Genomic DNA, 25,179 nt, shown 5'->3' on the forward strand with positions numbered 1-25,179 from the left:
TATTAGAGAGGAAAATGAAAAGGAAACTATGAGAGGGATGTGTAAATCCACAGTTGCCCTATACACCAAAAAAAAAAAAAAAAACCCACATAGTGTGTATGGCAATCATAGAAGAGATAAGTGACCAAGTCGTACTATGCTCTTGACAACCAATCACTTATACACAATCGAACCATGCATTTTTCTTTTTCATTAAGCTTAGATCATTCTAAAAACACTCTCTGACCGACATATAAAGTTCCAATCAGATCGACCCCTCACTCAATTTCAACTACATCAAACTTTAAAAGTAATTAAAAAAAAATGGCAAATTACATGTACCGCCCTATTGTATACCCTTCAAAGATGAAATTACCTTGTGATTTATATTGTGACACTTACCTTGTGGTTTGTTCACGAGGAGTTTCTGCTACCTATAATAGAATTTGATTATGTGTCAAGTGCCAACATCACATTTAGAGAAAGAGATGAAGAAACAGATTGTAGGCTCCTTACATTTCTAGTTCTCTCTCTAAATTCTCCTTCAATCATCATTTTAGTTTGTATGTTTACAAGGCGTAAGCTTTAAGGCAGAACAGTCTTTTTCTTTGTTTCTTTTTCTCGTTTCTTTTCCAATGGGTGTTGTTGGCATTAAAATTTGCAAATACCTCGTAAACAAACTGCAAGGGAGGTCAATGCCTCATAAAAGAGACTACAAGAGAAGACAAAGTAAAACATATGGTAGCTCCACGTCTTAAAAATGATATTCATATCTATCTCCAGCTGAGCCTACACAAACACAGAAGCGTTGGGCATGCATATTTGTTCTTCATTAAACAAAAGATATTCTAAAAGAACATTATAAACAATGCTCTTTTCCCATGGTAAAGGTTCCAATCAGACAGACCACATGTATCTCACTCAATTTTCTATAAGCTCAAAGGTTTCTTGCCAAGCTTATTCATATCTTGAGGCATCTAAAGCGGAAGTCTGGCACATTGAGCAACTGGAGTTCTTATTTGATCCTAACCAGAAAAATATGATTTAAAACAGAAGATTCTTACAAAATAAAAAAAGTGATCAGGATTAGATAGGCATGAGCTAATAGTTTTGTAATATTCCTTCATCAATGCATTTATTGTAATTAAACCCCAAAAAAAAAAAAAAATATCCAGATTGAGATTAGTATCCTAATTCTATTAAAAAGATTAAAAAAAGAAAGCTACAATTAGAGGAGAGAGCTTTTTTGAAAATCCATGCTAAAGTATAAGATATCAATTTCAGCAACTGATTGCCTTAAGAAGTAATGTGCTTGTTATTCGATACAACGGTACATATGATAGAACTAGTTGGGGAGACATGCTCTGGCTTTGCTTTCTGCATCTTTGGTAGATCATGCTCAAGAACATCACTCAGTGCCTTTGAGGCTTCTTGGAGCTCATCCAAACTGAAAATGTACAGGTAATGTAAGTCATACAATTATAAAAAATACAGTCATTCATTCTAGTGTAATATCTATTTCGTGTATGATGCCTAAAAGTCCCCTCACTTGCCAACCTTGTTTCCCAGTCACTAATATGTCAACTATGTGAAAGAAAAGCACAATGAAAACAACCTGAAAGTTTCAATGACATGAAAATCTTGAACATGCACCAAGCATGTTTCCTTACCTTATTGAGAGTGGGGGAGTTAATCGGATGATAGTATCATGGGTGGGCTTAGCAAGAACTCTCTCCTTTAACTGTAGGCAGATATCATATGCAGAAATAGTGCACAGATTTTTGCTGTTGAGCTCCACAGCATTGAACAAACCTCTACCTCGAACTTCTCGTATGTAGTTTGGGTATTGCTGCTGAATCTTAAGTAGATGGTGCCTTAACTCCTGTCCCAGTTGGGCATATCTATAGAACTGAGAAATATCAAGAGACAATTTATGCATCAAATGGGGATAAAAAATCAAAGAAAAAAAAATAATGAAGGTAGCCATAGATATACATGATGAATCTGGGAGAAAAAAGCATAGTTATTTCAAAGCCTAAATTTATGTAAACTCTATTTATGAAAACCCCAACTTGTAATCCAATTGAATTGAAAGATAGAAGCTCTACTAAAACCTTTGGGCTTTAGTTTTAAAAGGAAATTTCAGAGAAGGTATTGCATAAAGTACAACCAAGTATTATTTTCCAAACCATAATACAGATGAAATTGTTGTTCCACCACATTTTAAATTGGCTTTTTTAGAGCCTTGTGAAAGCTCTCTGCAGCTGACTACTGCTTTCTCCTTTCCTTTCTCCTTCTGTGGTTCTTAGATAAACAACAAATGCAATTTAGTCAGATACTTTAAAATGTCAGGATGAATATAATCCGAAGTGAGAAGTGGATAAAACTCCATTAATCATCAAATGCATCATTCTTGTATAAATATATTAGCACAACAATCCTTTTTGCTAAATAGAAAATCAAGTTTTAAGTATTATAGTAAGAAATTTTAATACTCTCTGAATCTCCAGATAATTAAGCCACTAAAGAAAATAAAAATTATATCATGGAATAACGTTGCTGTTATTGTCCTACTTGTCTATATCATCTCATGATACAACATTAGGCAGTGGATTTGATACCTCTCAAGTCTCAACAAGTCTCTCATCTTTGATGACATCTAGTTAGGCGATGGCAACTGCACTGGCCAATGGATTTCCCCCAAAGGTACTGAGAGTAATAAACAATAAGAGAACTGTGAGCTCTCATATAATATATCCCAACAGAAACACCAAGAAAATGGCAGACTTAAAATGAAAGAAAAAAAATATGAAGATGGGAAAAAGTAAATTAATGAAAACCAGTAAACAACTTTAGGAGAAAAATTTTAGATTCAGCCGAATAGAAACAGCAATTTCAAGAAAATGTTTTCTTTTTTTCCTTTTTTGGGAAACAGAGAAAACATTTTAATATTATAAAAAATGGCATAATCATGCAGCATGATTTTGTTTTTTATTGGTAATTTACACTGTTATATTTCAGCTTTCAGGTAATGTGGATTGAATTCGATAAGTGTGTTGTGCAAGCATGTGTTGAGTCCCGCATGAGTGTACAAGGTCGAACTAGGCTATACAAGTGATTAAGAGTAGCCTCAATTGTAATTTGACTAGTCCTTTTGTAGTATAGTGCAAATATAGCTAGAGCTTCCTTAGGATGTGACAAATGGTATCAAAGCCTACCTGCTAATGCCATATGGCTCAAGGGCACTACAACACAACGTGGGTCCAAACAAGGATGTCAGGAATTTAAGCGGGAGAGATTGTGATACCCCACATTACATGGAATGGATAGGATAAGAGTAATTGTGCAAGCATGTGCTAAATCCCACATTGGGTTTACTAGATCAAACTAGTCCTTTGGGGTATAGCACAAATATGGCTAGCTCTTCTTGGGTCATGGCATGCACAACTACTTTGACTTAGTGGGTTTTGAACTCACAACCTAGCCCTCCACTCACATTTTTGAGAGGAGAATGTCCATTTGAGTCAAGGCTCATTGGCTGCAACATAGAAGTTTTTAAATGGCAAAATGAAAAGACAAATACAAAAAAATTTATCTGACAGATAAAGGCTAAAAAAATTGATATGTGAAAGGTGCTCAGTGTGGCATGATTTTCCAAAGAAATAATCCACGGTCATTGCTCCTCACTATGCTATTTTATCAGTCATCTTTTCAGCACTTCTATATAACTAAAGAAGAAAACACTTGAAACACTTGTGACAAATCAATCATTCCCTTGGAAATTAAAAGTCTCCCAAGATCCCTATCTCCTTTGCAACAAAAGAATATCAGCAGAGTTATTACTTCCACAATGATATTAAGAAACTCAAATCTCAATGCTCTAGGATTTTTCACTCACTACAGCTTCAACAGAATCCTTTTATTTGAATGAAAGATTTAAAGAAAGAAAAATTTGCACAACCTATATGGTTTATTATTAAACCCCATTAGACACGAGGGAACAACCATATAACTGCTTTGATTATGTCACTTGGTGAAGGAAACCACACCCTTCCAAGAGAAATGAATAAAGGTAGATCTATCAACTTCTAACCAAACCCTCAAAATGAATTTAGGAGGAAGGCATCTTATAAACAAGACAGAATCCCAATCCAAGTACATGAAATGTTTTTTTCTATGTTGAACTTTAACCGTATCAAACTTGTCTTACAAATTGTACAATTCCTTGCTACAAATATGTATCAAACGGATAAATTAAGGAATCTTTCCAGAATGACCAGTCGATAGACTCCAAAACATGGTAACAGAAGCTCAACTTGGAAAGAACTAAAAGTTCCTGCCGCATTTTAGAAAAAATAAATGGTTCCAAATGTGGCTAGGCTTGATGAAAGTAGTATTCAACTTCACTGATCCATATGCATCATTTCACTCAGAAAAAACTAAGTATACAGGTACATCATGTCCAATATCTGTTATGGTGTTTCTTCCAGAAGGTACTTTTTTCTACAGAACACTATTTGTCTATGTACAATTTGCATACATTTGCATGTTATTTGCAGAACTAGAATTAACTGGCCAACCATCCAACTCATAGAAGGATATGTATTGCCACAAAGTGAGGTGCATTACTGTTGAACCATTAAAACCTGACTGCATCATAATCCTGTTTGGCTATTTTTGTGTTTGGGTTGACTCTGTTCTTATTTGGTTGTTATGCCATATCACTCGAAGTGAATTGACTCACTATGCGTAAATCAAACCTGGCCATTTCTACGTGTATGCACTATTAAATAAAATCCTTAAAAAACTAGAGCCACGTGTCTTGGTAGCATTTTCTAAATCAGATAATATAAATGGGTGTTGTAATGTGTCCAGGCAAAATCTTTTAGATCAAGATGGACAAGAGTTAGAAATTAAAGGCTGATTAAATAAAGTAGTAAGCAGGTTAAGAAATAAATCATTTATGAAATACAAAGTACTTATAAATGCAAACCTTTAATGCTCTCCGGGTTGGATACAAAGCATTACATCTTTGTCTGCAAGCACTGCACTTACAGGTATCACTCCACCACCCAAAGCTTTTCCAAGTATCTGGAAAAGAAAATTAAAAAGTTATTGTACGTATTGTATCACATTGGAGCAGTCAATAAGATTGTTAAGTTAATTTAAACAAAAAAGGCCTCCCAAGCTTAAGAAAAAGTAATGAAGATACGGTGCAAATTGCAGCTTGCAGCTTGCAATTTGCATTTCACATCTCTCAAACTTAGCCTCTATGACAAGATATTCAGACATGACATATCTTTTTCATCATGCAAGACACATTAGGAATACAGTGCAAAGAGGCAAGAATTTTCTCAGGCAGGGAAAACAAAGAATACAAATGTTAGGTTAACTTCAAAAAAGTATATACTACATTCTATTGCGAATCCTGTTAAAACTTAAAAGTATGTTTTTCTTGTTTCAAGTACAAGTCCATAGTTCTGGAAAGAATTAGGTCCCAGAATTTTAAAACTTCGCTTTCAGAGCTGTCTTATTCGGTCTTGTGTGACTATTTACAGAATCTCATAATAAGATATTGGTTATGGGTGGATAGGAAGAAGTTTATCAGAATTTATAAGTTTGTTCTTTTCGTTTTTTTATTGATAAGCTATGCATCCACTTAAAGTAAGTTATGTTATTTCTGTTAATAACTAATTAGAGTGAAATATGGGAAGAGACAGTAGTCTCCGCTCTTCTATGTATATATCAGGAATAGTGTACAAATTCATTCATTATTGCAATACACAGAAATTCTCTCATATCTGAAGTAGAATTTGATATTATATGATTAAGAAAATTGGTTTATATTATATGCAAGATGCCATTGTATCTTGACCAGGACTGGTCCAATTTCAATGATTTATACTGGACAGTTGCAAACTGATCCTATAAGTGAATTAGTACTAAGCAAACTGATATTATAGAGTAAATTAGCAATTAATATTTACCCAATGTGCCTTGCCCTCTACACAAAAGTTAAACTAAACAAACATTAGTCATTTTTATCATGGAATTATTTTAATAGTACTATACTATACATAAAAATCAAATACATTAAGCAGTAACATCACTCAATGTACGTGCCAAGCCGCAAGCGGTAGATAGGATTGGCCCAATACAATTTGAGTTGTAAGACAAAAAGTTTAAATGGACATTTTAATATTTAAATATCACTCAAGTAATATTTAGTTTATTAACGAAAAAAACCGCCAATTTAGTCATGGGCGAAGCAATGGCTGCTCTCCCAAGATTGCAAGCAACATCTACATTAACTTTAATTTGAGGCCTGACAGACTTAGACCACATCTTTTAATAGCGTGATGTTTGTGTGCAGACTAGTGTGGCCTTGAATCTCTTGTGCTCTAAGATAGAGTTGAAATTTTTTTGGAGGAGGCGAGAGACATTAGGAGACATACCTTCAAATTGAGCTTGATTCCTAGCCTTCCATATAACATCCCAAACCATAGCTCCAAACAGAATCAACTTTGAATCCACCTCATAAGAGAGAGATGAAAGGGTTTGAATAAACATATCTGGAGAGCTGAGGTTTCAGCACTTAGGTGTCAGACCCCGAAGACTATTAAACCAGATAGCACGCACCCCAGGGCAGTTTGTAAAGAGGCGGAGGCTGCTCTCTTCTTCCACTTTAGATAGTTCTTTTGTTGGGAGGACATTTGCTGCTATCCTCCATAAATGCAATTTTAGTCTATCATAAATCTTTGTCTTCCATATAAGACCCCGAATAGAATCTTGGCTGTGAAATACTTTTTTTTTTTTTTTTTTTTTTTTTCTGAGAAACTTGGCTGTGAAATACTTTGGAGGCAGTATTTCACAAATTCACTAATGGTGTGTTTAGATATAGTTTATTTTGTTGAAAATTAAAAATATTGTAGTAAAATAATTTTTAAATATGTAAATAGTGTAGTGATATCCATTTTTAATAAAAGTTTTGTTAAAAAAGATGTTTGTGAGGCTAGTGTATGGTGCACGAGACTCACTAAATAGTGCATAATCCCATTTGTGACACTCTTCTCAAAAAAAAAAAAAAAGTGAAACACAAAACGCTGTGTTTTCATCCGCATCCAAATGGATACTAAGTATGCATTTGGATTAGCATCCAGGGTGCTACGTTTGCATTTTCCTCTTTTTTTTTTTTTTTTTTTTTTTTTTTTTTTTAAATTGACGTGTGCATTTCACGTGGGAGTGTCTGTCAATGGGTCCCGTGCATTGTGCACAGGACCCACCACCTCTCTGACAATCCAAATTTCCACTGGAATGACACTGTTCAATGTGTCCCGTGTACTGTTCACGGAACCTACAAACCTCTTTATTCAATAACTTTTTCATTAAAAATGGGTCCTACGGTACTATTTACACATTTAAAAATTATTTTACTATAGTGTTTTGGTTTTTAACAAATAAGCGGTATTCAAACAGACCCTAAATAAATTAGTGAATTATACGGCAGTTTCATATTAGTTGGAAAATTCAATTAGATTCTCAATTTTGCGCCACATCTCCTATCTAATTTTTAATTTTGTGTTAAATGAATTGTTGAGTATAAAAATCGAAATCGAACCTTTTAGCTAGAGAAGCTGGTACCAACCCCTAATGATTGCGAACAACCATCCCCGACTTGCTTCACTAGTTTCCCTAAATACCTTAAGTTAGCAAAAATAAAATAAGATAAAATAAATGCGACATGCTCACCCACACACATGGAGTTTCTGCATGTGTTACGTTCTTTTTTCTTTGTCACTCATTAGTTTCTGCAACTGTGTTATATTCTTTATACATGTTAATTACATGAAATCTGCTTATATCTCCCCCATAACCTCAATCACATAGTGTTCATAAATGTGACACCCCACCCCCCCACACACACGCGCGCACACACACACACAGTCTAATTCAATTTCAAACACAGTCACAAATATACTCACACATTTTGGTAACCCCAAGCAAATACAAATTCGTTAATCACAGCTGCCTTGTTTACAAATACAAGCAACCACCCAACCACAATGTTTCGAAATTGATGACACACATGCGGCCTAGTCCTAGGTCTGACCCATTGAACCCGCCCAACTCTCTCTCAAAAAAAAAAATTCTCTCAAGCCCAAAACCATCACTCTCATAAGCACACGCCTTTCAAGCCAGTCTCAATCAGTACCAAGCCCAGGTCCAAACCCAACCTTGAAATCCAACACTTCCTTTACAATCAGACCAGCCCATATTTTCAGCTCATACCAAAGCCCCATTTGAAATAAAAAATTATCAGCCCACGTCAAATTTAAGCCCAACAGAAGCCTCCATTTACATAAAAACCTAGCAAGCCCACACCTAACCTAACCCAACTGAAACCCTCTCAAACTTAGAGCCCAGGTCGAAAATTGAGAGACACAGAGATCCGGGAGAGGGGCTGATTTTATGTAAACTGGCTTCATCAATACTCTGATATAATATTAGTCAATAGGGTTCGCCAAAAAATTATACACCCATCATTAATTCCTTATAGTCTTAAAATACTAAAATTATAACTAATTTTATAATAAAAAAATTTATAAATTAATGTGGTAATAAATGTGATTTTTTTTAACCAACAATGTAATAAACGAAAACTATATTTTTATTTTTTGTTTAAATATTAACACCGTGAGGTTTGTATAATACTAAAATTTATTAGCATGACTCTTATAAGTCACAAATGCAGCTTCATGTCCAAAACAAAATAATCAGATGACAACTTGGCTCTTCTTGATAGAGCATGAGCTGTTATTAGTTGTTTAAGTATGTGTTTTTGACGTAAAACATGCAACACATGCCTTCCTGAAGCAACAAGGGTGCTGGAAGTCATGGCTCAAGATCAAGGGGTGCTAGTAGAGGCCATCGCGACGACAGTGTTGGAATTGTATGAAATTTAGCAAGTTGACGAGAACCGGCATTTTGATCCAGACTCGATATTATCTTGAGTGTTGCCTAAATTTAGGCAAATTCCTTCGTTAAGGCCCCAAAAACAGTGTATTTGCTATTTATAGTAATATTTGTTTTTTCCTTAATAACTTTTAGTTTAAAAGTCAAAAAAATGTCTTGTCTGTTTTGAGAAAACTTTTAGAGACAGTATTTTTAATTTCTGCAATTATTTTCAATTTTGCTATTTTTGGTGAAAATTACTATTTTACCACCTAATTATGTGATTAGTGTGAATTAGAATTTTTGGGTGTTTTCCTAGCCGCTATAGGTTTTCTTTTACTATTTAAACATATTGTAGCATCTAAGGTAGTTCAATTTTCAAATTTATAAAAAATATAGACTTTGTCTATTTCTTTCTGGTGGATTCTAAAACCCTATCACCTTATGAATTCAAAGAACCTCTTCTGGATTCGAGGTTTTCATTCAAAAGTTAACGTGTTTAGTTTCTTTTCCATTCAGAAAGCAATGTGTTTATTTTCTTGTAGCTTACGCGACATTAGTTTCACATGTAATTTTTATTAAAACATGTCTATCAATGATAAGTTAGAGATAAAAATTGGGTTGTAACTATTCCTAATTGCTAGAACTTAGTTTATGGGGTTAGAGCATTCACACCAACTCGTTTATATCTGATTTTGGTGTTAAGGAAGAGATAGAGATTGTTTGGTGTTAAGAAACAAAACAAACAATTAGGATTTTGTATCTTCAACTCACGATTTCAGTTCAAATTCACCTATGTATGGACCTGAGTGCAAAATGGTATGCATAATTAACACTGCCCTCTATGCTTCTAAACCCCAACGTGCATGATTCAATTAAAAGAGTTATGTTTTATGGCTTAATTGTTTTATGACTACCATAGCCATTGTTGGGCAAAGTGGTGCCTCATTTTGCCATGAGGGCTGGGGGTATCAGATTACCATAGCCATTGTTGGGCAAAAGTGGTACCTCCTTTTGCCATGAGGGCAGGGGGTATCCATGGGCGTGTTCCAACCCTAAGATATTAAGTATGACATCATGTGGTGGCCCAAGATAATAAGTATGATAATAGGAATTATGATTTAGGATAAATACACACATATACTGTCAGTGCAAAAATGATGTGTGCGTTTATTTATGTGTGTTAAGTGTTGTGTAATAAACTCCACTCAAAAGAATATTTATGGACAAACATGACCAAAACCCGACCCTTCGAAGCTTGATGTAAGACCAACCAAGTACATGTTTCATATTATTTACAAACATGATCAAAACCTGTCCTTATAAGATGTTCCATACACAATGAGGTAAGGTACAGTTCGAACAACAGTGTCGATTGGAATTGCAAAGTTAACACCTGATGATACTCCTGTCCCTGCAATACAATGAAGAACCAATAGCATTCAAAACTTTGATCTTGGCTTCTAGCATCTTTATTATATTTTAGATTGAATAACTAATTTGTTCCTCTAATTATTGGGGGAAGTTCAATTTAATCTCTCAACTATAAATTGTAATAACTTAACCTATATATATATATATATATATATATATATATATTATTCTAGTAAAAATAAGGTTCGTGAAATATGAATTTTCTTAAGGTTCATGAAATAGGACCTCATCGTTCCCCTATTTCTCTCTCTCTCTCTCTTTTTAATTCCATTTCTTTTAATTTATTTATGCAGTTGTGTTTAGTTGGAGAACCTGTGGTACAATACCTAGGGAAATGTAACTAAGTTTTTTTCTTTTCCCCTTTACTTTCTCCCATTCTTTATCCTTCCAAATGCTGAACGAGTTACTGAAGATTATATCACAAAAGGCAATGCACCTTTGAAGTGAAAAAACAAGTGGCTCAAGCTATTACAATGGGAAAAAAAAACATGTGCATGATGTTCATTTATCAAAATGTCAGGTCAAAGGTGCAATTAAGAGAAGTAAAATTAACTAAGAAGCATCTCTTCACCTTTGCGAGTAAAAGTTGCAGTATTGACTCCGATAACATGGCCATATGAATCAATTAATGGCCCTCCTGAATTACCTGTACAGATTCCATGCAACAAAGTATGAAGGATCATGGAATGAAAATTAGCATTGGTAAGAATAGCAATTCATTTAACTATAAAATTAGCATTGGTAAGAACTCAGTTCCACTTTGTCATATAAAAAACAATAATTCTAATCTATTCAAGATTGTGGAATGCAAATCCTAAACTATAAAACCACCCTCAATGCAGATAAAAAGCAAATGACTCAATCAAAGTACAAATTATATCCAAATAATTCAATTGATCATAAGGTTACTTAATTGAGGAAAAATTAAAATGAAATTTAAGGACACTTAAATACAAAGTTACATTTTACTTGAATAAAAACTCTATACTTGATATCTTATATCAGTGGGTGTAATAATCAGATAAATATCCAAAACTATTCTGAAAATTTGAACAAACCATAACTTCATAAAATCTTAGAAATTTTTTGTGAAGACAACTGCCCCCACTCAAATGTCTACGGTTCCACCAGTGCACTAGGTAATGCCTCATTGTTTGCTGGGTAGCTAATTATAGTAGTATGATCTTATATCACTCGACAACGATAAAGAGTAATGGTTGCATATTTGCAATATACAAAACTGAGTAAATCTTCAACAATAAAGAATTTAGATATAATAGGATGGATTGAATAAATACAATCTTTACTGAAGTAAGAGAAAGAGTGATGATTATCAAGGAATTTCAAATATTTGAAAGCAAAATGAAATTTACCTGCATTAATGTCAGCATCTGTTTGAATTGCTCCTCGAATGGCCCTTCCATTTGGCGAGGGTATCTCCCTACCTAATCCACTGACTACCTGCACAACTCAAAGTAACAAATACATGGATGTTAGACTCTTTTACCAAAGACAGAGCCACATGCCAATGAGAAAAGAACACTCTCAATTGACTACTCAAAGCCTCAAAGTACTCCAAAACAAAGTACAATAGACTTAAAATAGATTATGAACTCAGTTGTGAAATTTTATAGTTCACACTTGGTATTAAAACGTTTTTTTTTTTTTGCTTCTTTTCTTTTGGTTGGTTATATAGCAGACATATTAGAGAAATTACCCCTGTTGTCAGAGTGTTCTCATATCCGTAAGGATTTCCAATGGCAAAGCAGCTTTGACCCACATGTAAATTCTGAGATGTGCCAACAGCAACAGGCTTTAATTCAATCCCTTCAACACTAACCTGCCCATCATATTGTGTTTGAATAATTTTACATAGAGATGACATAATGCAAAACACCCACAAGTAGACAAAAATGTCATCATGTGGAAGGGAATGAATAAGGAAATTTGTCCTTAGAAGTGACTCTTCGAAATCTCTCTTGTTTATGCAGATAATGAATGAAGTACACATTGTAAATTAGTTTTATATGTTCTTTGCAAAGGTGAAAAGGGAAAATCCATGGATACTTCCATCTCATGTGCATTTCACGCTGCAGGTCATACTTGAAAGGCCTTCTATCTTATCTTTGACCAGTACTTTTATATTGAGTAAACATGATTCCAAGAAAGCTGGTTACCCATCATATATGAGCTGAGGTCAAAACAAAGACTTCATAGCTGGGAGATAATAATACATCTCTTGGAATGTAAAATCTCACTTCATTACATAACATTACAAATTTTTAGTTCAGTTTGCTAGAATAATTGCATGGTAATCAACAAATGATAGAGTTTCTATGTTTTTGTCCAGCTCGTGGGAGGTATATTAGGAAGAGCTGCATAGAAAATGATATCTCATTGTTTTTTTGTTAATGGAAGGAGTCAAATAGGTGAAATTTTTGCTGGGAAGCATTTGATTCCCTCCCAAGCCCCAAAATTGACTCTAAAGAGCATGAAGCATTCCTATTTAGGCCTTGAAGCTATGCTTGCCAAAGGTCTCCTCTGCCTCCACTTACCACCACCCCCCACCATTATCCTTCCCTATTCTATGAATTTGCATTAGCTAAAAGAAGATGTTCCCATATTGCTTTAATTTTTTTTAGATTAATTGCAAGGTTTTAGGGATTACATCAATATGGAAAATATCTAATTAAATCCCATAAAACCCTCAACATTAAAATCAATATTCTAAATTCTAAAAAAACAATTCAAAAGTAAAATAAAATCTTAATGATTTCGGAGCTCCTTGCATCAAATTTTTCCTCCAATTAGAAAGGTCAACTTTTGTTTCTCTTACCAAATACATTTTCTAGACTTTTTGCTACCGTATATAGTAGTTAACCATGGCATGTCAAATCAAACATGATAAAAAACTAAGCTTTGTAATAGCATATATCCAATCCTAAAATCTTCAACTTGATGAATGAAACTCTATTCAACAATGAAAATATAAAGAGAATAAAATTCTATAAGTTTTCATATAAGATAGTATACAAGGAAAACCACATCGAGCAATAGGTCATGAAAGCTAAGATTTAAATTTGATGATCCCCAAGCAGCATTTGTCTTTGTTTTGTTTATCTCAAGACTCAAGAGTGATCACCAAGAAGCCTCTAGTTGAGCCAACCATAAGTTGAGACCAAGTAGTAGCTGGGAATATTAAAAACACTAATAAGCCTATTAAAACATAGATCGTTCAGCTCGAGCTTGGCTTGAAAGTAAACATGCATTTACCTGAAAATAAACAAATCTTAATAGCTTGCCTCTTACATCTCACCACAATCTCTAATGAGACGTTTGCAAGCCAATCAAAAGCCAATATTATAGCTTGATTCACATCACAACTCTGCTCCCAGTGTCATCTCACACAAAGATAAATTAGTAAAAAAACTTTAATGATTGATTTATCATCACAATTGTGCTGAAGACCCCACAATCAAATCCTAGTGCATGCATGAGTTAGTGGTTTTGATGATGCAGATTTAGGGGTGGTGCAGGGGCTGCTTCTTGGTTATGTGAGGGCTGCCACTCTGCAGTGCATTATTGTCTTTTAAGAAAAGGATAACATAAAATTCAATTTATTAAATACTCACAAAATTTATCTTTCAATTGATTTCAGAGCAATGATTCATCATTACCATGTTGATGCTTAATTTGCACCTCAGCTTCTAACTTGACCATAAAACTTACCTCCACACCTCAATCCTAAATGTGAAATCCGTTGTCAATCCATCATTATTCTCTGTATCATTAATTTTCTTAATGTCTTTTCCAACCACAATGGGCTAGTTGATTTAGAATGGACAGGACAGACTTTCCTTCTATAGAGAGAATGTCAAAAGTCAACACGTAAGAAATTTAGGAGTAGAAAAGTACTAATAAAAATCATCAGAGCCACAAACAAAATTACGGTGAAATTTGGTGACTAGAAGGGAATCATGGTGAGGTTCAAAACTCATAGCCTTACGTCCATGACCTACACCGCTTTTTGGGAAAATTCCTTTAATTAGTACTTTTGCTAGTTATGATAAATTTTCTTTATGTTATAACTTTCAATTTAAAATTCAAAATAAGGTCTAGTTTGTTTTGAGACGTCTCCTAAAGACTATAACATTTGATTTGTAATATTCTAAATTTTTTTCTTTTTGGTAATTTTTCCTATTTTTGAGCCTAATTCTGTTCTTAACAAAAATTAGGGAGTTTAGGTGTCTCCTATCCACCCTAGGAGTACTTTTGTTCAGGGTTTTCTAAGGGTCTCCTTGCAGCCCTATCTTTTCCTATTTATGTACATTGTAACCTCCAAGGCAATTTGGTTTTTCGTTAATAAAATTTTTTTGAGAGTTTTCTCCTATAATTTTCTAGTGGATTCCAGAATTCACCTTATGGATTCAAGGATTATCGTCTTAAAACAAACGTGTTTGATTTCTTGTGGCTTTTTGTCTGCATCACTTGTGGAATTGACATCATAAACAGTTCCATTGAGATAAGTTTATGTCATCTAGTATTAACCATATCTCTTAATTGTTTTTCAAGTATGAAATTTTCTCCACCTCTTCTCCTTATATGACGTTTGTATACCAATTTTTACGTCATATATGATCTGGTGCTGAAGTGAACAGCATTTAGTAACAATGCAAAACTTCTGAGTCCAAGGACAATTGTATAAGTTAAGAGGAAACAGATAGATGTATATGCATTTCAAAGTGCAACATCTAAATGTAAAAATAATTAACAAGTGTCATTTCATCCCAACCACAAATCATCCGTTGATTCTTCAAAATTATTCAGTTCAGACCTCCACTTAGTTTCACCCAAGCTTCATCCTAGTCTAGGTAGATCACCTAGGTTTGGCTATGGTGGATTCCCTTAACCAAGCCACTACCCATGAGTCACTAGCTCTTTCTTCAACAGGCACATGGTCAGAATGCCAAGCTCCTCCTACTACTTGGGAGCTTACGGTTTCATGTTATTTCACTCCCTGATACTTCACTATCGGTCAAGGGTGTTTACCCTTACAACGTGATCCTTCCTTATTCAAATTCCATGTTCTCCATGATGCTCAGGTCAAAGCTTAAGCGAGTGATGCTTTCGGCAATTGGACTCTCACCATCTAGGGTGCAACACTCCACTACTGCTTCATTGCTCTCCCAGAAAATGAGGTTAAGTTATCTTAAGCACTTTCATGCTTCTCTGCAATATAGGCAGTAGATTATTTTACAATGTTACCATTCTTAGTTTTTGAACTTATATTCTAACCTTGTCAATATCGAAATAGTCTATGAGATAAGCCTTATCATGAGGTACCTCCTGGAATTCACCCCAAGTTGTTTGCAGCTTTTTTTTTTCTATAAAAGTAAGTCTACATTATATATCCATGATAAGAAGCTTAATATGTGGCAAAGAAATTAAACGACAGTTTCAGTGCACACCTTAAGGACGGCCAGATCATATGCTGGATCAACACCAACAATCTTTCCTTCTCTGTAAAAGCCATTGCCTCTTGTGTCCGCTAGATAAATCTGTAAATACAGAACTGAAGCATTGTTACTCAAACAAAGGGCTAGTACATTGACTGAATGATGATTGTCAAAACAAGTGAAACAAAAAATAATAACTAAAAGAAAAGAGCCAAAACCTTACAACGATGTATCCCGCTCCCATCTGTTGCCAATTTAGCTACAACATGGTAATTAGTGACCTGTCACACACAAAAATAAGACTTTTCTCATTAGTATTGGAGAAATCACCCATAAGTATTAAAAACATATATATAATTAGACTGGTAAGTATGCATATCACTAACTCATACATAAAATTCAAGCTTAAAATGAACCCATCTTTCAGTTTTCTAGAGAAAAGTATAAATGCAGGTAAATATGTAAGTATCAGCTGCAAGCCTGCAACATTGGGTGTAAGGATGTTAGCAATATGGTATATTTTGTTATATGATATTCATTTTTCAAATTTTTTAGGAAAAGATGTTAAACCATCAACAAAACCCAGGTCTTGCATGGTGTTTTCTTCTGCAAAGATAATCTGATGACAATAATTGTTTAGGGAACTTGCTACTGAACTTTGCATATAACGCTAAAGATGGATTCAAATACAAGAACAGAAGACGGGAAAGCTTACAATGTGACCAAACTTATCCCAGATGAAGCCTGAACCTGTCCCTTCAACTTTTGCATTTTCATCCTCAATAAGATTGACATCATCAGAAGTGGTCCTGGGGCTTCTAACTATTTCAAGGTCTTTAATAAAAACAACAGATGGTGAAGCTTCCTACAATAATTCAAAAATAACTCCGCCAGTTAAGCAATCAATACAAGCAAGCAGGGCAAAGATGAAAATTATAAAAAAAAAAAAAACACACACACACACACAACTGATTAACATTTATGCCTTCTTTATTTCTTTCTTTCATTTTTTGATATGTTCTGGCCCTAAGGGGAGGAGGAAAGGGGAGATTCAAACTAGTGACCTTCACTTCATAAGGCATGGTATCAAACCAATTGTGTTACCCTTTGGAGTTAAAATTCAGTCTTTTCTAATAGCAATTTAAGAAAATGGCTTATGGTGGAGGTGTGCACTGTCTCTGTCTCTTCAATGTGCTGCTTAAGGTTAATTTATTGAAGCAGTATGTCCCTTATCAGCAGTTAGGACTTCCACTCTAAATATTTGTACATATTCTAAAGAAATTTTTTTGGTAAATAATAAACGTTAAATTTTGATCTTGGTTTTAAATTAAACCCTAAAGTTGCAATTTTTAAAATATACCTCTATTGTTTAAATAAATTGCAAATGGTTTTCTCATAGTCATAGACGACTTAAAACCTATTTTATTCCAAAAATAAAAACTCATATAGAGCACTAAAAAACCCTTCATAGGAATTTTACCAAGTGGTATTATAACGCCAAAAAGGCCTAAATTGATTTTTTTTTTTTTTTTTTTTTTTTTTTTTTTTTTTTTTTAAATTTGGGTACCCAAATGCGAAAAGAAAATTACAAATTGTTCCAATCACTCAAAACAGAAGCAAAAATGGGTGAAATAAATGACAACATTCACAACAACTAGTAGTATCAGTTTGAGAGCAAATTATTGTTATTAAAATGTCCCCCAAAAACAAATGCAGAAACAGAAGAAAAAGAGTGAGTAAGAGGAAGAGTAATAAGACCTGGAAGAGTTGCACTACTCTGTCTTCTTCTTGCTCAAGTGGGTCTTCTTGTTGCTGTTGGGCAAGTGCAAGGTGAGTTAAAGAAGAAGCAACTGCAACAAATAGGCTTGGACCAAATGCTATTGCCCTCCGCCTCGTAAGGAGGTTCTTCTGTGACTTTGGGGTATTAGAGGAAGAGGAAGTAATTTTGTGTTTGTGGATTGGAGGGAAGTGATTGTGAATGTGAAGGAGAGAAAAAGAACCCAACACCATTACTGCCATCTTACTGTTTACTAGTTTCTTGCACGGGTGTCCAGTCCAACTGATAACTGTTTTTTTTTTTTTTTTTTTTTTTTTTTTTTTTAAGATGGAAGTCGGCTGCCTACGTGGCCCAAAACCAAAACCTTTTGCCATTTTTTTGCTGAATATTACTTAAAAAAAAAAAAAAAAAAAAAAAAAAAAAAAAAAACTTGCCAACAAAATTCCTTAGGGCCCAATTGTTAGGGCTGTCCAGACCCGACTGGAGCCCAACAACCTGACCAAACCATCCGATTCTGGCCCGAACTGAAGGTCTAGTTAGTCGGCGACGAGTTTCCGTTCTCAAAAACCAACACCGACGGGTCGAGTGGTCGGTTTGCATCTCTAAAACCCGAGCAACCCGAATCGACCGGAACTACAAAAAAATCTGGCCAAATCCTACAAAAACAAGCTAGATCCGACGAGATCTTTACCAAATCTAGTGAGATCTCGACCAGATCTGGCTAGATCTAGTGGGATTTAGCCAGATTCGGCCAAATTCTAGCAATTTCTAGCCAAAAAAATGCATATTTCATTTTTTAAAAATCCAGTTTTCGATGAGATTTTCCAGTTTTCGGCAAGATTTTCCAGTTTCGGACGAAAATTCTAGATTCCGGCGACTTTTTTTTTTTTTTTTTTTGATTTTGATGCCCTTTTTTTTTTTTTTTTTTTTTAATTCTGGCAACTGACTCGACTCGACCAACACTAGCCATCACCCAAAACTGAACCGATCGATTTTTCCGGCAGTCGGTTTTGGGTTCCTTCGCCCCTCCACCCGACACCAGCGGGTCGAGTCTGGGTGGGGTCCAAAACCGACCCGACCCGACTCGTGGACAGCCCTAATTATCGTTGTTTAAGCAACATTTTTCAGTGTTTAAACAATATTACACGTATTTTTACACATTTTTTCACTCACACTTATTTTCAAAAAATACAAACAACATTACTAGAAATCTCTGGTTAAATGGGTCTAAGTTTTATATATGGGTTTGCCCACCCTTAACACATTTTTTTAAAAGACAATTTTTTATTTAATTAATACAATTTTTATTGAAAATATTCAAAGCTATCAAAATTGATAGTCACTTTTTTTCTTTCCCCAAAAAAATTTAGAAAATATTTCTTAAACCAATATTCTCAGAGCATATACGAACTTTTTCATATATATATATATGGAGAGAGAGAGAGAGAGAGAGAGTTTATGACATGGGTGAAATTATTCAAAGAAATGAGGAATATAAAATCAGTAGAAGGAATGCCGAATTGACAAATAATTAAGTAATAGTGTTACCAAATTATTGGCAAAAATTAGAGAGAAAATTTGCACGTAATTCCATAATGGAGATACCGAATTACAATCAACTCTCTCATGCTCGAGCACTATTGGATGTTGGACACAAATAACTCAGTTTGCATTTATTGTGCAGAATGTATTTTTGTTATAGTACTTGTGCAAATATACACAAGAATTGTAGTTTTCCATTTTAATTTTTTATTCTTTTTTGAATTTTCCAAGGATAAAGAAAAAGTGTGGATGATGGTTGCAGTGCAAGAATGAAAAACGATTAAAAAAATTAAGGAAAAAATGATATCTAATTTAATGAAATAGAGTTTAGAATTATAATTTGATGCAAGTGTTTTGAAAAATAGTTAGGTAAAATAGAAAAAAAGAATATTCTTATTCTAAAATAGACCCCCCCAAAAAAAAAAAAAAAAGTTTGCACAAGCTATTGTGAATGTTCTTAGCCATGATGGTATGTATCATAAGGTAGCCTTTAAATTATTATTTCATGAATTTTATTGCAATAAATTGCAAAGAATTGACAAAAATAATTTTGATCAAATTATTGCAACTGTATCTTTATTGTAATAGATAATTATTTCATATTTTTCATTATAATAGATTGTAAAATAAGTATTAAATCATTATAATAATATACTCATTGCAATTTCATGTTTTTCATTGTAATAGATTGTCAAATAATTGACATTTAATTATTGCAATGATATATTTGTTGCAATAAGCTGCATATTCAAAATTTATATTGTAATATATTGCAAAATAATTGGTATCAAATTATTACAACGGTTTCTTCAATTTAAGTTATTGCAAAAAAATTTCTAAATTCAATTTAGTATTAAAGCCTCTATTGCAATTGAAAATTATAAATTATTGTAACTAATTATTATTGATGCAATAATTTACCATTTTTAAGTTACTATTGCAACGACTTTTAATTTATAAATATGATATTATGTCTAATACCACTATACTAATTTTGTTGTATTAAAACTGTAATTGACTTATTTTGGTATAGTGAATATAGCAAGGCTTCAGGCTTCATCGTATGTACTTTTTCCAAAGTCAATGTGTTCCCTAAGCTTTCACATTCATTTCTTCTTCACTTATGTTTCTCATTTCTGGAACCAAAATGCTAATGAAGGCTTCCATCACTAGAGCATGCATGGCAAAAAGGAGAACAATATATTCCTTGTAGATGCATCCAACGGGCACTGATATGTAGGCCATTAAGCTCAAGAGTAACATGGAAATTGTCAATGTCAAAATAGATCCCATACATTTAGCTCTCCGAGGTAAAGGAACACTAAGCCATCCTAGTGGTCCACTGATCACTGCATATCCATCTATATAGAAAAAAATGAAAAAAGAAATGGCAACAACAACATCTACTTCGTAGTACACCACACTATAGTCATTCAATTGCAATAGACCAAATATCATAAATAATGTGAAGGCCATCGTAGATGCAAAAGATCGCAGCACTACCTGTCTTCTGTATTGACCAACTAACATAACTCCCAAAATTACCATAATGAAATTTGTATACCCAACTGCCATGGATGAAATATAAGAAGTAGAGGCAAACACACTAACAGAAGTTAAAAATACTAGGGCAAAGAAGTTTATGTCAAAAATTCCCGTCATTTGTGTGAAATCTCTCATACACATGCAATAAATAGAGATGACATATATTGGAGGCTAAAAGGATGAAATAAGGAACTATAAACTCCCTCACTCTTTGCTATTAATTTTATTGTCATAAAATGAACAATAATTGGTTGTCTTTGTAAATTGCATTTCTTAGTAAACACCAAAAAGTGTGAGTGATTCCTTCATGTTAACAACACCTCCTATAATCAAAATAGCAAATATTAAACCCATATTCAAATATATATTTCATTTCTTTTGGTGTAAAACATTTTGATATATTTCACTACACCAAAATAAGTCTATTACATTAGGTGTTAATACAAAAAAATTAGTATAGTGGTATTAGACATAATATCACATCTAAAAATTAAAAATCATTGTAGTAGTAACTTAAAAGTAGTAAGTTATTACATTAATAATAATTAGTTGCAATAATTTATAATTTTCAGTTACAATAGATGCTTTAATATTGAATTTAGAAATTTTTTTGCAATAACTTAAATTGAAGAAATCAAAATTTTTTTTGCAATAACTTATATTGAAGAAATTGTTGTGATAATTTGATATCAATTATTTTGTGATATATTACAATAGAAATTTCAAATAGACAGCTTATGGCAACAAATATAACATTGCAATAACTAAATATAAATTATTTTACAATTTATTGCAATGACAAGCATGAAACTGCAATGAATATATTATTATAATGATCTAATACCAATTATTTTATAATCTATTGTAATAAAAAATATGAAAAAATTATTTATTACAATAAAGATACCATTGCAATAATTTGACCCAAATTATTTTTGTCAATTCTTTGCAATCTATTGCTATAAAATTTGAGAAATAATAGCCTATTGCTACAAGATATTCGAAGTAGTAAACTATTTATTACAACAACAAATATATTATTACATCAAAATTGTCATTAAAATATTTAAGGTTTATTGCAACAAATTTTTTTTTAGCACAAACCAATTATTTCAAATTTTATAGCAACACTTTGCATAAACTATTGCAATGACTCTAATGTAATTGCAATAATTTTTTTCATTGTAATAAATAAATATATATATATATATATATTTTTTTTTGTAGTGATTTATATATGCTAGTTTTACTTTTTCTCTAGCTCTTCTTCTGTATAAATAGTTTGGTTCTTCTAATAGTATAAGACTACTCTCTTCTCTTTTTTGTAAACAATATTTCTTAGAAAAATAGCATAGAGTGAGTAAGAAATTGATATTTTATATATTCACTTGAAGATGTTATTATAAGTGGTGAAAATTCTTGAGTCCCACATTGGAAATAATAGAAAATATGAACTTTGGGCTGGATATTGGGTTGGACTTTAGGCATATGTAGACTAGGCCCACTTATCCAATTAATAATAATATTTTATTATTGAGTTAGTTAGACTTTGCACAGCAGTTATCTCTGAAACAGTGTTTCAGTTTTAAGTTACGTATAGTTTCATTGTCCCTCATTTGTAAAAAAGAATTTTTTCAGAGAAAACCCTTCCAGTGAGATTTTTGTTCATTCATTTTTGTGTCAAAGAGAGAGAAAGAGGCATTGAGTAATTCGCAGAGCACAACCTTGTGTGCTTTGTTTTTGTGCTAAAAATAATTTTATCCTGGAAGGCAAACATCCACGAGTCTCAAAGCACCACAGTGAAAGTGTGAGTGGTGAAATTTGCTTTAAGGAGATTGTGTAAAACACAAGACTTGATCTCAATTGTTCATCCTTTTACGCATTGTTCATCATTTCAAGCATCTGATCTGTGAGTCTTCAATTATTTGCAGATTTCTTATTATTTATATTCAGTATTTGTTTATTACTTTTGTCTATTATATTTATTTGTGTTATTATTTAATTTTAGATCTATGTATTGTTCCTTTTACTTTATCACATCAGTAAATTGTTGAAATATATCCAACAATATTTTCTTCTAATTTTGATATATAGGCATCTGATACAGTAATTCACAAGTTTGGTAATTGGATGATGGGCATATCTATTTGTAATATTTTCTTCATGCAGAGGTGTCAATCCCAATGGTATTGGTTAATGCATTTACTGCCAACTTATTTTCTCCTTAGCTGAATTGTATTATTGTGACATGTAACAAGCCACGTGTCATATTTTTATATTGGGTCCGGTTAATGTGTGCCCTTAGGGCACACATTAAACTTTCTATTTTTGAAAACATATTTTTGGGAATTGAAAAAACTGTCATTACTTTTTCAATTCTCAAGAAAACTTTTTCCAAAAATAGAAATTAATATGTGCCTTAAGGGCATACATTAGTAAAATCGATCAAAAAAATCAGACAACAAGACGGTGTCGTTTGATATCTTTTTTATGTGGATTCCATTAGTAACGAATTCAACTGAAAATAGAGAGGTACGTGAATCCGTGTTTCATTTTAAAAGAGGAATTACTATTTAAATAGAAACGTCACCGTTTCTTTACGAATCTATGCTCTCGCCTCTTGTATCATATCAGTATGATTTAAGTGTAACGACGTCGTCTTATTTTAAGTTTGGATCCTTAATTGCCATAAAAACGACATCACTTCATTCGTGGATTGACTCTCATGCTCTGTCTGAGTTTTTAGTTTAAACTTTTAACATATCAGTATAAAAAGATGACTATGATTTTGCTAGGACTGAGCACGGTTCTGTTCGGGTCGGGTTCAGATCCAATCCATATACCAATCCGGGTCGGGTGAGTAAATTATTTTATTAAAGGGTGTTATCGTTATTACATTTCTATGTGTATTATTTGACTAATTGTATTTCTAAAAGGAAACCCTCTAGTCTGAAGTTTGTACAGTAAGTGTTTTCCATAAAAGTTGTGTTTGTGGATTGGAGGGAAGTGGTTGTGAATGTGGAGGAGAGAAAAAGAACCCAACACCATTACCATGTTACTGTTTACTTCTTTCTTGCACGGGTGTGCAGTCTTACTGATAACTGTTTCTTTCTTTCTTTTTTTGTAATTTTTTAAGATAAAGTTGGTTGCCTGCGTGGCCCAAAACCAAAAATCTGTGCCAGTTCCATTTAAAAAGGAAAAAAGAAAAAAAAACCTGTGCCATTTTTGCTGAATATTATCTTAAAAAAAAATTACTTGAGAAAATAATTAGGAAATAAGTTTTTATATATGGGTTTGGCCGGCTTTAATAGATGATTTTAGGAAGATTTTGATACAATATTTATTAAAAATATACAAAACTATCAAAATTGTTAGTTATTTTTTTATTTTCAAATAAAAATTTTTAAAAATATTTCCGAACCCCAATATCTTTGGAGCATCCGATACATCTTTAACTTTTCTTTTTCTTTTTTTCTTGTTTTGTTTCATTTGTCAACTTTTCCTCCCAATGGTAACATATATAATTCATTCATTCATTCCTTTGGACCGTTAAAGATTTGATTTGTATTCTTTCCTTGTTCACCCATAATGCCTATCAAATTGGAACCGATAAAATGCAATCACACTCTCAATATCATTTACCTAAGAAATTTCAATAATATGAGCTTGTATTGACTATGACATGTATTATAGGCCTCAATATTCAACCATTTAATTCTAGGACAAAATGGGCTTTTGTCCTTTTCAGGCAAATTAATTAGCTTTATACCCTCTTTCCCAAACCAAGTAGTGAAATACCCCTTTTTTAAAACTCGATTTATGATAAATTGAGTTAGAAAATTTTTTTTTTTTTGAAACCCTATAGTGGCATTTTAATAAACTTATAGTGACGTTTTTAAGACCTATAGTAACGTTTTTTAACTCGACTTCAATGAAATCGAGTTATAGGCAATTTTTTTACCTATAAATCGATTTCATTGAGGTCGAGTTAAAAAACGTCACTATAGGTCTTAAAAAACGTCACTATAGGCTTCTTAAAAACGCCACTATAGGGCCTAACTTAATTTATCATAAATCGAGTTTTAAAAGAGGGACATTTTCCTATTTAGTTTGGAAAAGAGGGTATAAAGCTAATTAATTTGCCCGAAAAGGGCAAAAACCCATTTTGTCCTTTAATTCTATTATTATGCAACTTCGAGAAACAATTACCTGTTTTTGTATCGTTAACTACTGATTCCTTTGTAAAAAGCATGCGTTGAATCAGTCAAATGTTTCTATATTGCCGGAGAGTTGTCACTTGCTTCGAAAGGTGGAAATTGGCAAAGAAAATGTATTAGAAGCAAGTGCAAAGCTTTTTCCTTATTCAAAAGCTCTAATTGTTTAAAGGGTTATAGAAGAGGCCAGCGGCATCAAGGGAATAATTTTAAATTTCTAATTTGGAGGAAGGTAAAGGCATTGGAAAACAAGCGCTCTATACACAGACATTACACATAC

The 25,179-nt window shown here is 33.1% G+C and overlaps 1 protein-coding gene and 1 long non-coding RNA gene across 5 annotated transcripts; both read right to left on the minus strand.

Annotated features, from left to right (window-relative positions):
• Positions 1-1,137: 1,137 nt before the first annotated feature.
• LOC126726449 (uncharacterized) lies at positions 1,138-6,785 on the minus strand. Of its 3 annotated transcripts, none has more exons than XR_007655882.1 (5): positions 6,435-6,785; positions 4,973-5,070; positions 2,601-2,688; positions 1,650-2,283; positions 1,138-1,426 (listed from the first exon to the last, which is right to left on the minus strand). It is a non-coding gene; the product is annotated as an uncharacterized LOC126726449 (long non-coding RNA). The 3 variants fall into 3 exon arrangements; XR_007655883.1 differs by having other exon boundaries at positions 1,140-1,426; positions 1,650-1,888; XR_007655881.1 differs by having other exon boundaries at positions 1,650-2,688.
• A 3,379-nt stretch (positions 6,786-10,164) lies between these two features.
• On the minus strand, positions 10,165-17,881 carry LOC126726450 (protease Do-like 5, chloroplastic). 2 transcript variants are annotated; one of them, XM_050431706.1, is made up of 8 exons: positions 17,580-17,881; positions 16,537-16,686; positions 16,045-16,102; positions 15,834-15,937; positions 12,083-12,205; positions 11,739-11,826; positions 10,937-11,011; positions 10,165-10,345 (listed from the first exon to the last, which is right to left on the minus strand). In XM_050431706.1, the coding sequence occupies exons 1-8, from the start codon at positions 17,838-17,840 to the stop codon at positions 10,239-10,241; spliced, it is 966 nt and encodes a 321-aa protein (XP_050287663.1). In that variant the 5' UTR covers positions 17,841-17,881; the 3' UTR covers positions 10,165-10,238. The 2 variants fall into 2 exon arrangements, with proteins under 2 accessions (XP_050287663.1, XP_050287664.1); XM_050431707.1 differs by having other exon boundaries at positions 15,834-15,923; positions 16,040-16,102; positions 17,580-17,879.
• Positions 17,882-25,179: the final 7,298 nt, after the last annotated feature.

The sequence above is a fragment of the Quercus robur genome, chromosome 5 (assembly GCF_932294415.1).
Source record: "Quercus robur chromosome 5, dhQueRobu3.1, whole genome shotgun sequence".
Lineage (NCBI taxonomy): Eukaryota > Viridiplantae > Streptophyta > Magnoliopsida > Fagales > Fagaceae > Quercus > Quercus robur.

Coding starts and splice junctions, on each gene's coding strand:
- LOC126726450 (XM_050431706.1), bottom strand. CDS start 17,840: ATGGCAGTAATGGTGTTGGGTTCTTTTTCTCTCCTTCACATTCACAAT. Junction 16,687..17,579: donor GAGTAGTGCAACTCTTCCAG/GTCTTATTACTC, acceptor GAATTATTGTAG/GAAGCTTCACCATCTGTTGT. Junction 15,938..16,044: donor TGGGAGCGGGATACATCGTT/GTAAGGTTTTGG, acceptor ACAATGCTTCAG/TTCTGTATTTACAGATTTAT.